Source organism: Orbicella franksi, chromosome 2 (genome assembly GCF_964199315.1).
Source record: "Orbicella franksi chromosome 2, jaOrbFran1.1, whole genome shotgun sequence".
Lineage (NCBI taxonomy): Eukaryota > Metazoa > Cnidaria > Anthozoa > Scleractinia > Merulinidae > Orbicella > Orbicella franksi.
In genome coordinates this window covers 25,923,169-25,939,340 of record NC_138146.1, presented here as the reverse complement: position 1 = coordinate 25,939,340, position 16,172 = coordinate 25,923,169, and the positions used below count along the sequence as shown (strand labels likewise).

The 16,172-nt window shown below is 38.1% G+C and overlaps 1 protein-coding gene, 1 long non-coding RNA gene and 1 pseudogene across 2 annotated transcripts; all 3 read right to left on the bottom strand.

Moving 5' to 3' along the window:
- Positions 1-962: 962 nt before the first annotated feature.
- LOC145478922 (uncharacterized) lies at positions 963-8,988 on the bottom strand. Its single transcript, XR_014048344.1, has 3 exons — positions 8,745-8,988; positions 5,448-6,522; positions 963-5,391 (listed from the first exon to the last, which is right to left on the bottom strand). It is a non-coding gene; the product is annotated as an uncharacterized LOC145478922 (long non-coding RNA).
- Positions 8,989-9,006: 18 nt separating this feature from the next.
- On the bottom strand, positions 9,007-11,492 carry LOC145478921 (uncharacterized). The gene has a single exon (XM_081457118.1). It carries the CDS (start codon positions 10,281-10,283, stop codon positions 9,036-9,038), a length of 1,248 nt encoding a protein of 415 aa, XP_081313244.1. The 5' UTR covers positions 10,284-11,492; the 3' UTR covers positions 9,007-9,035.
- Positions 11,493-11,655: 163 nt separating this feature from the next.
- Positions 11,656-16,116, bottom strand: LOC145472164 (uncharacterized; annotated as a pseudogene).
- Between the last annotated feature and the right edge of the window lie 56 nt (positions 16,117-16,172).

Here is a 16,172-nt window from a genome sequence, read left to right as displayed (position 1 = left end):
GGGATTTAACATTGAAAACTGGATGGCTCGTTGACTCGCAAATATCTCACAGCTATTTTCTGAAATAATTTGGTTTTTCCAATTTTTCACACCACAAAGCGCTTTGTGGCCTATTCAAAACACCGCAAAGCGCTTTGTGGCCTATTCAAAACACCACAAAGCGCTTTGTGGCCTATTCAATACACCACAAAGCGCTTTGTGGTCGTCATCGTAATCATAGCGATTCTGTCAGTGGAAGTTATACTATGTGGACAAAACTGGCAGAGGGGCTCTCTTATTTTGACAGGGAGGTTGGCGAGATTTTCGCACCACCCGTTGCATTAATTATGCATGCAATTTTTTGACTGACTCGTTCTTTTCACGATTGCTGTTTGAGTATAATGTGATAGTTTGAGATAGTTGCATACATAATTAATGTATGGAGCTGTACGGAAATCGTACCTGGAGGTTAGCCGAGTGCTCTTAAAGAAACCTCTGAAAGGAACCAATGGATTTTTGCAAACGTGCTGAGCAAGGTTATGTTGAACACTATTTCAGTTTTTGTTTTTAGAAAGAAATATCACCGAATCTCGGATGTAAGACTTGATACCCTTAAAAGTACTCGTTATGGTTATCAGACAGAGCACTGACTGCTAATGAGATTTGCATTCCTGGGATCGGCTGGAACTAGCTACAACGGGTGCGTGTTATTAACCGGGAGAGACGATGAAATGAAAGCAGAAGGTTGAAAATTAGGAATTCAGTGATACCTCAACCTGTCACTTGTTTCGGTTAGAGAATCTTAGAGGGATTTGCTATGTTCATTGATTTATAGCTCTATCGTTAGTCCTCGTTTGTACGCACACCCCTCAGGAATTTAGCATTGAACATGGAATGAAACTTACGTCGGATACTGATACGGGTATTTCTTTTTTTAACAAGTCTATGGATCTCGCCATAACATTGCAACGCGAAGAACTCGACCAATGTTTTACCAACACGGACCTCATACTAGTTCAATAACATAATTCAGTTATGACAAAGAAGATTACAAATCTTTTTTTATTTATTTATGGCTAGACTGGAATTTATACAACTGGTGTTTTCATGAGTAGGTATAATTACCATTATCACTATCAACTGGAATCTTATAGATCTTTCTACACACGGGCGAACCAAAACAATCTGACTTGTGACCTTGAATTAATTGGCTTGAATTATCTGCAATGCTCACGTATGATACAAACCGTTGCTTTATCCAAACATTTTCGAAAATTATATTTTAGGGCATGTTTTTAACCTGTGTTGTAAAACCACTATAATCTTGAGATTTGTATTGTTACAAAGGCAAAATAACCAAAGTTAGAATTAGTTTGAGAAATTCTATTTTTGACAGATAAATGCCTTTTGGACATACTAATATAATACTTATCATTGCATTTAGGGTGGTGCACTTCTAACACAGGCCACCAAACTAATTTTTTTTCATCATTTTTTGACATGTTTTCAACAACTTTCCTATGGCTTCCATTCAAATCTGGCAAATCCAAATTATGAAAAGAAATGTGAGAGGTGGAGTTGTCGACTGATCAACAGGTTACATGATGCTTGATATTTTCACCATTCATGCATTTTGATTAGCTTATTTAAACCAAGGAGGGTGGACACAGTTAGTCAGGCACGACTGTGACAGGGTTCTTATTACAAAGATGAAAAGTTCTGTCACTCTTTTGTCCCTTAAATCTAGATCCAACAAACTAGTCACAGGCAACACAGTCATTTGTGGTTCATTTAGTAAAAAAAAAGTAATGACATATTTTCTTCAGCCTTTGAGCTTGGGCTAATTTGAATGAGCTGTTGCAAATGTAGAACAATCAAAACAATTTCAGACTCATCCTCTATTTACTTAATTATTACTTATTAATACATCTGTTGAAGAAATCCTGATAAAAATTTAAAAAATCTACGAAATAAATACTGATTTTATCACTGTCACTAAACTCATCCTCTATTAACTTTCTGTAGAGGTGTTCATCATCGTCTTGTTCTTCTTGCCCTTCCGCTTGTTCTTCTTGATCCTCTTGTCCTTCTTCTTCTTCTTTGTCTTCTTCTAACTCCCCCTCCTCCTCATCATATCATCTAATGCCTCCAGGTATGGTTTGGCCAGGCTATTAAAAATATGGAGAGGGATTTACTTCATCAATAGACACAACAATATTGTGGAAAACTGAAACTTTCTGTGAAGGGGCCTGTTACCGCTATTTCGTGTTTTCTTTGTGTCCTTTTTTGTTCCGTATGTTAATGCATTTTTTCACATTCTGCATGCTTTTTTTCTCGTGTCGTATGTAAATTTCGTCGCGTATATATCTGTGTTATCCTTTCATGTTCATTTAGTGCTTGTTTATCGTCCGGTACACTTGAATCTTCTTGGTTCCCTGAACCCCGTTGCCAGCATTTTGGTAAGCCGTTTAGTTTATCGTCTGTTTATATTTTCCTCTTAGTTTTCTGCCGTCTTCAGTTAGTTATTTGTAGTAATTCGTTTCATGTTTATCTTTAGGAATTTACCTTCCTCCTACGGAAACTGAAATAAATTTGCTGGACTAATTGAAACTCGCTTTAAGTTGTGTCTGAAGTCGGCCCTTTGCCTCTTCAGGGCCCATTTCTTGAAACTTCCTGGCCATTCAAGGGCTTGTCAACTTACAAGGACCGTTTTCAGGCTGCTGTTTTGGGCCCAAAGCACCAAACTACGTAATGAAACTGAAATCAGTTTTCAAAAAGAGCATTGGAATTTTAATCTAAATTACAACAGTAATATTATTATAATTCAAATTATAAATATTCATACTGTATTTTGAAAGTGGAAGTTTTTTCACGAGGAATGTGAACGCCTTAAAGAGATCTTTTCCCGACTGTGCTATCCTGACGACCTTGTGCAGTCAATCATTCGCAGACTTATTGAATCAAAAGTGTCCGAGGATTCACATACTCGATTGGCTGATAAAAGAGAAGCCCCAGTCAGAATCGTGTTGCCCTAAAAGGACCAGAAATCTGCAAACGTAGTACGTAAACAGCTGGCTGACCTCAGTCGGAAGATCAACGCAGATATTAGCCCAGTTTACACAAGTAGAAAGATCAAGGATGAAATTAAGGTCAGGGAAGACAAGCAGCCTCTTGTGAGTCAACAATGGGTGGTGTATTCATTTCAGTGTGGCCTGTGTGATGCAGGCTATGTCGGCTACACGTGCCGACACCCACACCAACGAATTGAAGAACACAAAGGATCGGCAATCGGAAACCACCTCAGAGAGCAGCACGATATGGAGCCAGAAGACATCGCACAGAGTTTTCGAATCTTAAGAAAGTGTCACAACAAATTTGGCTGCCTTATTTTTGAAATGTTTTTTATCAAAGAACTGAAACCAATGCTAAACAAACAGAGCGATTCAATTCGCGCCAAATTATTTGTTTAGAGCAATTCTTGCTAAGATTATTTTATTTTTCCATTGTATATTTTTAACACTTTTTCACATATTTTATCACATTTTAGCGTTCGCCACATTTTTATCTATTATAAGTTGTTTTTAACATATTTATGGCTATGTGCTAATGTAGAAAATTTACTCACTTGAAAATGACCTCGTAGAGGTCGAAACGTCGTGACTTTTTAGCGCTAGTTTTTATTTCAAAATCGATTTCTAAGAAACTACTTATTAACATACTGTATTTCTATACCTAAATAAGAAAACCAGTTTTTGATTAATATGATGCAAATGGACTTCTCTATAAACTCACTTCCTTCAACTTAATGTCTGCTAATTTTTCACGCAAATAGCAAACCACTAGTTGTGATTGCAGTTACCCGTCTCACTCTACATAGCAATTTTCAATTTGGTTTCAAAATTAACTTGCATTTGGGTTTGCATCACTGTGCTCTGTTTTGCATCCTGTACTTTCTTTGTTGTGTTGTTTGTGATATTGTTAATACTCTGGTTCTGGTTTCAAGGCACTTCAATGAAAACTGTTGAGACATCACTTCCTTCCTGCATGAGATGAAGTAATAATTAAAAGCACATGCCATTTTTGGTCTGGGACATTGATGGGGATTCCTGGACAGGCCCCCAGAGGAGCTCCCATCTGCTTTCAAAATTATATCATTAGCATAGCAAAACTAGTGCCAGTCCCAAACCCCACATTAGAATTTAAAATCCTTAAAACTCATAGTCTTGTTGTTATTGGGATAAGATGTTCTAGGTTCCGAGCTACTGTGTCTGAAACACCTCACAAGATTAGAAGCCACAGATTTAGGAAAGCCATTCCCTAACAGAACGTTTTAATCATTGTTCTTTGTTTCTGAATGAGAGAGCCTATTTCACATGTACGAGAAGCCTGGTGCAACAAGGCCTAACCCAAGTAATTTTGCTAAGTCAACGTACTTGACTAGAAAACAAGACATTCTGTCCAGTGTTTGTGTGATTCCTATAAATGTCAATGGATGTTCTTTTCAGAGAAATGTCCAGAAAATCGATCAAGCCATCTTCAAATTTATTTGGTTTGTCCATCAACAGCATATCTTCAAAATAACGTCCATAAAACTACTCATTTATAAGGCCACTGTCAAGCATTTTACGAACAATATCATTTTTGAGTTCTGTCATGATAAAAAAAAAAACAACAACAATGGCCTAATGAAGAACCCAACAAAATGCCATCAATTTGGTTGTTGAGTGCTCTCTTAATTAATTTGGTGTTAATCAATTTATTGTCATTAACTCCAAAGAAACCAATCTGAACAACTGTCAGGGCTTGCTGTCAGGGCTTGCAAACTCCAATTCCTCTTGGAGTGAAAACAAGGTGTTTTCCTTTCACATCTACACGGGAGAGTATCATAATTTATGTGGGTGGTGGTGGTGTATCGAGTTGTGTTTGACAAACCCTTTTCATTTTTTATGTTTCTACATATAGCAATATAAAGGAACTGTTTTTTAACTGTTTAATAGCAAACCACTTTATTTTTAAAAAGTGTCTGTTATTTTTAGTTAAAGTTAATTTGGCTAACAATTCCTTTCTATTTAAATGTATGTTGCTTGAAAACTGTGATCTGGTGGCCCTAGATGCAATTTGAGTTTTTCTGTAATTTTGAAAAGTCAAGCCCCACTGTTTGTTATTAATATTGTATCAAAAGGATAACACCATTCTTATCATGGTTATTCTATTGATTCCATTTCATCATTACTTAAGGTGGTTCTGCAGTTATTGTGGGCACACTACCACATGTCAAAGTTTGCAACATAAATTTTGGGGCTTTGAAGTGTTGGCTAAGAAATTTTGGGAAATATTTTGTCTTTCACTTGGTGATAATGTTACTTAATTCCATTTACTGGGGATAATATTTTTATTCTTACTGGTGTTTGACTGGACCCATTTTTTGGACAACAACACTACCAGTAAAAAAAATTTTGCTGGCATACTTTTACTCAATTTCTGGAACCAGCTTATTTTGACTTAATACAAACCATGCCCAAGTTTCGGGGAAATCATTTGAGCAGAAGTTCAGAAGTATTAACTCAAAGGTCAAAGACATGTAAACTCAACTCTAACATTCACTGAAAGTTTCTACAATTGACTCTCATTTCCGAAACAAGCCATGAACCCAAATTTTGTGAGAAGCTTGCCCCAAAGCTTGCTTTTGGGGTTTTAAATAAGAGTCACAACAAAGAATAGAAAAAATATGTGCACTGCGACAAATGCTTGAGTAACTACATATGATATGCAAATATCTTCTGTGTAACATGCAGCAAAAATTGCTTGTATCACTGCCATACATCTATACCTTAACCTATAATATACCACAGAACCTCCCAAACTACTGGTAAGTTGAGACTTTTATTTTATATCAATTTTAAAAACAAAATTATTTTGTTCTAGTGGGGACAATGGGTTTTTGACTAGTTTAATGGATACACAAGGATAATAAGCTGTGCATTAAAGTGGTACTGTACAATCACTTCTTCCTTAAGATTTTGAAACTCTATCTACTAAACACTCGCTGTGCTAAATTTTAAGCCTTCATAGCAGGGATGAAAAGGAATTAAAAACTAGAAACTGGCTAATTTATCCAGGTGCAAAGAAGATGTGTTTTCAAAAATAGTTGGCCTTCTCTAACACATAATAGTTGGCTTTCTCTAATACATAATAGTTGGCTTCCTCTAACACATTTGGTTTGCAATGTTCTTAGTATTGCTGGAGTACTTAGTGTACAAGAAAAAACTCATAAGCTAACCAGATATTGAAGCATAATATGAGGACATAAGCCCTAAAATTCTTGAGAAAGTGCTGCCATTACAGTTAAGACCCAATTACGTACAGGTAACAAAAAAATGAATTATTTTGGCAAGACACAACTCTAAAAAAGTTATCAATGCATGGCAACTGGTACATATCATGGTAAGGGCTGATGCTCACCATCCCTAGTTCCTTCTCTACTACGACTTTCTTCGGTTTGTGCATGTTTTCCCTCATCCAACCCATGATGATCATCCATTACTGCAAAAACAGAAATTCAAAGCATTATTGTTAAACACAAAATCACACAAATGCCATTATATTTTAAGTTACACTGACTGTTTTAAAATAACATACATGTACAGCCTTGTAAATTAAAAGCTGTTCCTCAGTAAAGGGAAATTTAAAAGAAAACAAAATTCAATCAGAAACAACTGCAAGAGTATGACTATCTTATCAAGACCTAGGTTTTTAAAGTCTATTTCAACTGACAATGAAACCCAAACAGAACAGACTGAATCTCTAGTGGCAAAGTTTAGCTGGTGAGAACTACATCATATTTACCAAGAGATAAAAGACATCCTTGAGAATAAAAATACAAGTAGATAAACAAACCGTTTTCTCCTTCTTTAATTGTTTTTACATTAAAAGAACAAAAAAAACCCAAGTATCCAAAAACATGAATAAATTCTCCAGAAGATAACAAGAATGGCAATGTTCCTCACACAAGAGCTGGCACAAAGAGATAATGGCAATGCCATCTAATGAAGACATGACAAGGTATTGGCATGTATCCCTATTTAAACAATAGAGTGTTTCTGTTGAGGAACTATTGGTTGATAGTTGCCCCATGGAAATTTGATGTTCTTAAAACAAATACTTGCCCAAGAAGTGAAGCTTCGAGGGCAAATATGCTAGTTCTAAGAACATCAAATTTCCAAGGGACAACTATCAGACCGATAGTTCCGAGACATAAACACTCTATTGTCTTTATCGTTCACCACTAAATTTTCTTCCGCGTGCCAGTTCAAAATTCATATTGAATTATTTTCAACTTTTTTAGATGAAAGCCATGGAAGGTCGTTGAAGCCAAATGTAAAATTTGAAAAAGAAAACAGACAAAAACCCACTTAATATATTTCAATTGTTTACTTTCTGTAAGCCCGCTTCTTTACAGAAACATTTACACAGACGAGTACTATCCATCCGGGTATTTTCCTCAGACAGGCACTATGGGCTGATAGTGTCTCTCCATGGATGAACACTATCACGTCATGTGATCAATTTAAACCAATAAGAATCGGAGAAAATTCAGTGGTGAACTATAATATGTACTAATTGGACCAGCCGCATAGAAAAGGAAACCTACGCAAGCACTTCTTGAAGTAGCCTCACATGATGACTATACACACTGCGTGTCTACAAAACACTGCTTCGTAACAAACAGCTTAAAGGTAGCAAGTCAACAACAGAGGAAAAGAAGAACAGAAGGACAAACAACCCTGACCTTAACTGGTGATTCCTTAGCACTATATTGCGAACGCTTCAAGCGCAGAATTTTACACTTATTCAATAGCATCAAAAACAAAATCATTACTCATGGATTGTATGTTATTTGCATTATTTTCGATTCTTTTGCATAAGTTGTTTATTATGTTGTTCCTTATGCTCAAAAATTCATGTATGCCTATCAAAGTTCATCAAAAAAACTGTACCTTCCAGCCACCGCAAAATGTAATGCGGAGTGATAAAATAAATGAATAGTACTATTTAAAAGACCTGGCAAAATAGGGTAAGACTGGTACATCATATCTCTTTTGCAAGCATGGTGACCTATTTATATTTTTTTTTAGAGACTGTGCTTGGTAGGAAACATTCAGGGAAATGTATTGTACATTTGTTTTCATGATTGTGCCCAGGAGATTACTTTAAGCTTACTTTAAAATCGGTAGAAATCATTCCCAATACTGATAGAAGCAAAGAAATACCAGACAAAATAAAGGCCCGAAAGTTCAAATTGTCACAAGAATGGTAAACTCGATTTCTTGACATCCTGAACTAAACTCAAATTTCTTGAACTGTAACCAATTTCAATCCTTGCAATCCTGCACTTTATTTCGAAACTACTGTTTTTGCCTTGCTCTATAGCATTTTTATCCAACTAAGCTGTATATTTGGTGGCATTTGGCGATACAAGGTGGTAATAAGCTGAGTGAAAATTTGATCTGTCTGCACGACAGCGTTTCTTTATGCCCGTGACGGAGGCAGATCCTAATTGCAAAATGCAAAACACAACAGTGTGGACTATACAAACTAGTGCCAGCTTAGTTCGTGTCGCTTGAAAGCAACACGATCAGCAAAACTTAGATTGCTGATGAACATGTCGAAATGGCTTAGTAGACTTGAGCCAAGGCATATAAATTGCTCACTCCATTTCTACAAACAACATAATACAATACACTACACTTCACAAAGCTTCTTACCAACAATATTAAGCTTCAAAGGCAGCTGTAAATGTGTTTCGGAACATGCAGAAAGATCCGGCAAAACACCCTCACGATAAAAGTCACAATCGATAGGTTTCGAGCTTTCAACTGGCAAACACCATCCCGTCCCCTAGTAAAATAATCTCAGAGGACACGATCACAACGCATTTTCATTGGAAGAAACAACAACACATACAATTGGTCAAAAGGTGTTAGACATGTTTGCCACGCAGGACGAAAGTGCAACGCTACACATGTAAACCCTGTACGTTCTAAGAGGAATGGTAGCTACTGAAAATATCTCAGTCCCAGTCCACAGAGTGCAAGAATAACCGATATATAAGGGAGACTGGAACTACAAGTTATCTGGGAGAACTGACACTGTGTGTTGGCAGCATAAACAATAAAGCTGTCCAGTTTTGATCTCTCATTGAAAGGGTGATTCGGCTTCCACTGAAAGGTGGTGTTCAACTTTCTTGTTAGCTTTCCGTAGGTGCGCGTGAGTCTCGCTGCTGTTAACCATGGATGAAGGGCAGCAAACAACGAATAGAACAACAAGGCGCTGAAGTGGTAAAAGACTATCCACGAGTCCAGTTTGTGACCTGGCAACAAAAACATTAGCAACAGGTAAACAATCAGCCAGAAATAGCAAGCCGAATTGAGCAGAAACCACACGTGGAACATCTTGATCGTATGCATTCCCATTTTACAGAATCGCTGGTGTATTTCTATCGCGTCGTTAACCGTACCTCCTTCCATTTCAGTTATCTGCTCGTTGCCCTTGTGAGCTTGCGCAATGGCGCCTTTTACAACTGTCGCATAAATTAGGCAGGAGACTACTGTTAGCCACAGAATGATAGATAGCAAGGCATAGAAGATCACCCCAAAAGGATCACACTTCAGGTCACACGTCCCATCCAAGGAGCAGCAAAAATTTAGCAGGTTTGATGTCATGAGGAGGATCAAAAAACCAAGTAACTGTACGTTCATAACGACCCACTCAGCCGGTTTGACGAGTTTGTAAGCCTGTTCTAACGACAAAGCCTGCGACTTGAAACGGCTTTTCCGCACAGATATACTCATAGCTACAAAACAGAATACTTGAGCAGCAACCGAAAGAAAACGAACGAGCTCAAAAACTCGGTCTTGGTTATGATCTGGGTCGGCCGACAAGTTCACATAACCTCTGGTTTTACCACAAAACGTGTCATTGTAGTGCTTTGCGTTCTTTTTGCAGAAGAATACAATTAACGACTCTCCGATTAAAACGAAGAGTACCAGAGGCATAGAAATCAAAATTGAGACGAAAGACCAACGGTTTGAGCTCTGCCAAATGCCTACTATCGAAGCGACGCTTTTGAGAAATGATCCGGATGAAATGATTCCATACAAGAATCGTCGTGTAGCAGTTGCGTTACTGTTGTGTTGCTGGATGTGACCTCGTTGCCCCAATTCAAAGTCTATATCTTTTCCTTCAACTGCTTCCACCTGATCGCTTTCCTCATTTTCAAGACCTGTGAAGTCGAAAGAGTCCATTTTGCCTTCAGTCTCTTGAAATTCTGCCGCTGACGGTGACGTTTGGTATTGCCTCGTTGTAGTTATTCCAATTGTCCTCGGACAAAATGCTATTCTTTAATTTCACTCTCAGGGGTCGATATGTCCCAACAAGTCAGCTTATAAATTCAGAAAGATTTCTTCATCGCCACTGAAACAAGGAAACATATTGGTGTCCACACACAAATCTGTTTGTAGTTTAAGGAGAATCGTAGTAAATCGAATGGCTGAAAAAGTGACTTAAGACTGACGAGGAGAAGAAGGTAAGGTGAGTAAGGTGAGATCATGTGATCAACAGAACCTAATACTGTGCTTATAAAATAGCTGTAACGCAGCAGCTGCCTTGTTCCCAGTCGCTCGCAAACCTCACAGCAGTAAGGAGTTCAGTTCTGAGGTATAACAGATGAAGGATTGGACACAGCCTGTAACAAAGAGTTAGCGAATTCAGAAACCAACCAACACACTATTTCCTATTTTTTGCGTTTTGCTTATTAAAGGGTGTGACGGACTAACAACGACCAAAAATGTGCATGAAATTACAATGCTTTTCTTTTGATTTTCTTTCTAGGGTAGAAATGAGACGAAATGAAACGAGTCAACATGAACCTCACTGAGGTAATGCACATTAGGCGTGGTGGCCTAATGATTAGCGCCCTGGGTGGGCCGGAGACATTTGCGTTGAGCTTTTAAAGGAGCTCAGTCATGGTGTTTTGTCTTTTTTTTTTTTTTGGCCACGTACAAAATCCCCGTTTAAATGGAAAGACTGAAAACCTGAAAATAATAGTTTAGTAAGATAGACAAACATCAAAGAGATAATAATAAACCATAAAGGAACAAGGATGGTCAAGGATGACGAAGATTGACACGGATTGCAAACGACGAATTTGAAAAATTCAGGCTAAACTTTTCAAAATGTGCAAACCGTGACTGAGGGCCTCTTCATATGAGCCTGGTCAACCGGGCTGGCTCGGTTTCCGAGATCTCGCCTCGCCACTCTTTCCTTCGTTAAAATTTCGATGTGTTCATTTGTTAATATCTTTCAAAGGTCTGTACGTGCTATAACTGAGTGTGTTTGTTAAACATCATGCATTTAGGATATTTTAAGGAAGGAAACCACCGTCGAACTAGTGGAAAGTTTATACGGATCACGATAATCGTCACTGTTTTAGTTTTAGTTTTAGTTTACAAGAGCTTTTGCAACACTGTATGTATTTATGGTCATGTAAATAAAGCTAGTTGTTGTTTCTTTGTTTGTTTGTTTTGTGGGCAGTAAAGGATAAGAAATTGTGCTAAATAAAAAAAATAAGGCCTGTTGGGAATCAATCTCTTTCGACCGACTAGTGTTATAGTAAATAGGGTAAGCCAGTGGGAAGAATTTGCATGTTGATAATAGGGCTGAAAGGGTCCAAGCAGATCTTATAGTAGACCTAAATTACAACATTAGAATTATCCATGACTAATTCAAGTTAGGAATAGCTAATAGTGTTTTTGAGGAGTTCTGATGTAGCGTTCATAACAGTCTGAGCTCCAGCGGCCCAGTACCTTGATAAGCCACAAAGGGACCCCTGCTGCGGCTGCAGTGGCAGCTGCACCAGTATGGAAACTGTGTGTGAAATAATGATCAGCAGGTAGGCCACATCCTTGCAGTACAGAACGGAGCTCCTTAGTCAGGGAGGCAGGGGAGAGCCACTTGCCATTGGTGAAGGTAAACAAAGGGCGTGTAGCAGCTGGTTTGCATTGTAGCAGGTAGTCTCTCATAGCCATCACAGAACAAATAGAGGTGGTGGGCCTTTGCGAAAGGGGTCAGTTTTGGATTGCTTAATGGGAACAGCATGTGGTTGGGGGATTCAATGTTAGGGATAAAGGTAATATCCCTTAGACAAAGATGGACAGTAGGGTCAAAACTACTGCTATTACAAGTAAATTCACTTGCGCGTAGAAAACCAAAAATGGCTAGGGTGAAGGCAGCCCACAGCATTATATGGTCTACATTGTAACCTTGGGGAGGCTGGAAATAACTGTAAATTGAAACCAAAATTTGAATAGTTATGAGCTGGTGAGTTAATTTGGGAGGCATTTGGGACCATTTGATGCCAGTGAGGACCTTTTGTAGGCGATACAGTTTTGATAATTTTATGTTTTTCTAAGTTTTATCTGAACCTCCTTGTCTTGTTTGATCACTGGGAAAGCAATAGAATCCCTATAGGAGATACCTGCTTTCCTAAGTTTCCGAACTTTGAATCAAGAGGTGATTCAAATGCAAAAAAAGGAAAGAGAATTATAGACAGGTATTTTTTTATAGCGGAGCTCCAGCAGCCCAAAGGGCGGCCAAGCGGAGCCCATACTCATAGAAACCCGTGAATCACTTTTCTCGTGGTAAAAATGGCCAGCGGTATTGCTCGTGGGCGCGTACGCACCACGACGGCGACGGAGTCGCGCAAGATGGCGGCCATACTCCAGCTAATAGGCTGACAGAGACATGCAGCCTTGGTCAGATAGCGTCCTTCTTTAATATTGGACATCCATGTTATGTGCAGTTGACACCCGTCAAAACAAGGTATCTGCTAACCAGTATCACGTGAAAAGACTACACTGCTTTTTGAAGTTGACCGCTGACTAACCACTGGTTTTTGATTGGTTCGCGGGCTCATGTCAAATTAAACAAATTGACGTCAGTTTTTCATCCTTTTGTCCTGTTATTGATCATTGATTATATCATAACATTGTCAAAGTAGATGTAGCTACTTTGACAATGTTATGACGAAATTCATTGTCAATAACAGGACAGACGCATAAAAAAAATGACATCAATTTGTTTTTAACAATAACAAATTGTCCGCTCTCGCTCGTTGACGCATCGCATAAATTATAAAGTCATGTGTCTGTCCGTTTATTGACAAAGAAAAGTAGTCATCAGCAAGCGAGAATTTCTGTAGTTATTGTAAAACAATTTGTTGTAATCAGAGCTAGTTTGTTCGGAAACGCTAACCCAGGATTAAACGGTTAACAATTTTTCTTGTATACAAATTTTTCTTGTATACAAATATTTTTCACTGCTTTTGTTTCGTGTGAACAGAGGGCCAAACAATATACAGAAAACCTTACCGCAAAGTTACAAAACTCAAATCAAAATTTTCGCTTAATATCCTGGGTGAATAACCCGAGGTAGGAGCTCCGCTTTTAGGCTTGCGTAAATCTGTATATATACCATTCAAATCTCGCTTAGATAACTGGTCAATCCCATCATGCATATACATTGCAGAAGCATTACTTCCTAGTTTTACTCAGTAACTCCTGTTACGCAACAGAGATACACTCCAACCATACTAATCCGTTTTCGTTTAAAAACGCGCATACGTTTTGACACGTTTTCGCCTATCATTCACACTAAAACTCTAAAACGCCCGAAAACGCTGATGAAAAAGAAGACTTTCGGAAACGGTTTCAAATAATGTGATAAATAATTCGGATTATCTTATGATGTGATTGTGCTTTACTTTTTGCGAGCTTTGTTCAATGTACAAGGCACCATACGACAAGGGATTGGGATCGTGAAAAAGTCGATCTTATTTCCAAGTGCAAGAATCATGCGAAACCGAAGAACACGGCGATCCGAACGACAAAAGAGCCTTCGAATTAAGAAAAACGCATACCTAGTATAATAACTTCAAAGCTCTGGGAACGAGAGTGTTCTCACATGCGCAATCCCAGGTCTCAATTGTGATTATCGTTTTCGATCATTTTACTGTAGACAGAGGAAAAAAGACGCTAGTGTGGCTAAAAACATTTTGCCTCGTTTTCTTCTAGATGAAAACGGAAACTTTTGAAAGTGCATTAGTGTGGCTGGGGCCTTAGAGAACCTGGCTAAAGGAGCTTTGAAGGTCTGTGCCTTCTAATTTTTTTAGGCCGAATTATGGCTATGAAGATGCACCGAGCATAAAGTTTCATAAACCATTATTAACTGAGCATGAATGCTCACAAAACAGCGGACTACACTATAAACTATAAAATTCCATTATTTTGCAGAGCGAGCTTTACTTTTGGGCGTCGTCGGAACACTCTGGAACGCTACGGACCTTTTTCCGACAAGGACGACTTTCATGATTTGAGCTCAGCGCGAAGTCTATTCAGCGCGAAAATCGGGAAATATGGAAGGCCTTGTGAATGCTTCATCGTTTGACTACGAATTTCAATCAGTTCGCCTCTCACAACTTGTCAAAGCGTGTGAATCTCTACCTCTGCTGTTTTTACGGTGTCAAATCCACTTTCTTGTTTCTAATGTCAGTTTTGCTTATTGTTTTCTTTCACGCGGAAAAAGTGACATGAAACAAAATAGTGGACGTCTGGAGGCAGGGTTAGACTAGTCATTTCGACAAAGTGTCAAGGTTAATTGCAGATTCCATGTGATTGTTTCAGGTGTTTGTTTCTCAGTTGTTTCAAGCGTGGGTGGCCCTGTCACTGAGTTTACATTTTTCCCGGCAAGCTCACCATAAGCTATGAATAAATTCAAGGCTTGCTATAAACGGATTAGTTGCAGACGCATACATATTCTATCAAACAAGGAAATTCATTTCATTAATCCAGACAGTGCATGAAACAATTTTTGATGTTGTTTTCTCGGTGGGTGGAAGAGGTGGAGAGTTTACTTTGTCAAAGCAATGATCGAGTGGTTCAAACGTCCTCAGCTTTCATCGTGCTTAGAAAGAAGTGATCTGTTAATGTGTTTTCTCAGTTTTAAAATACATCTCGTTGTGAAGTACTTTTTAGAATGCTTAGCGTAAGATCTAGGGTGGTAGTCACAAAACGAGGGTCCAAAATTGAAAGGGAATTGTAAACACAGGTACTTCAGGCAAACAGGAAGAGAAAACGAGTAAATGGCTAAAACCTGTCGAAGTGCTCCACGCAGGATTAAACAAGAGCTCAGTTTTTTAGTTAGCAGGAAAGACACGTTATATTCTTCATGTCGAAAGGTAGCGGTAAAATTTTGTCACTAAGTTACAAACTCTTTAATTAATACAAACAAATTAAAGTTACCGATTTATAAAATTATTTCCACTTAATTTCGTCGACCCCGAACCATTTGTGTTTGAGTGGGCATCGTATGTTATCGTAAGCTTATCGTACGATTGAGTCTGTTTTTTTGCATTTCTCTTATTTCATTTCGTGTTTTAGCTGTCATTTCAGAGATGGCTATCTCAACAGTTTAAGTCATCATGGAGCGGTGGGCATATCATATGTCGGTTTCGTGTTGTCTGCTAGCTAAGACACCCAGCGAGTGTTTACCGAGTCATGTTTTCAAGTAGGTTTCACTTATTGTTTCCTCCTGTCACTTTGTAGCTCCCTCTGTTCAAACATAAACTACTTTTTTAAATGAATTTGTTCCTTAGCTATTTTAGCCGAGCAAATACGTTAACCTCTCAAAGCTTTCAGTTCTGATAAAAGCATTTTATCTCCCTCGCTAAAGCGGAAACCAGGAGGAAAACTAGCTTATGTTCCCCACTGTGGTTAAATGAAACACTCAAATTTTCATTAAGAATGTTATTCGCCAGACAGCGATACCCTTGTTTCCCTTTCCGTCAGAAAATTATTTATCAAAGACTAAATGAACGGCTTGATTTTGTGAGATAAATCTCTGTCACCAAGTGACGAGTTTTAATTTTGTTTTTCATTCGGTTCAATTATTCTTTGGGGGAGCTCTTTAGTGGAAACCTGCTTGAATAAATAAAGTTATGTGCTTTTGCGCTGGTTGCTGTTTTCTCACCTGACCAAGAGCAAACGAAATAAAGTAAAACAAAAAGAGTGCAATGGCTTTCATTTGCAATTAAAATTTTCATTTTTATTTATTTATTTTTTAATTTCGCCTTTTGTAGA

Coding starts and splice junctions, on each gene's coding strand:
- LOC145478921 (XM_081457118.1), bottom strand. CDS start 10,283: ATGGACTCTTTCGACTTCACAGGTCTTGAAAATGAGGAAAGCGATCAG.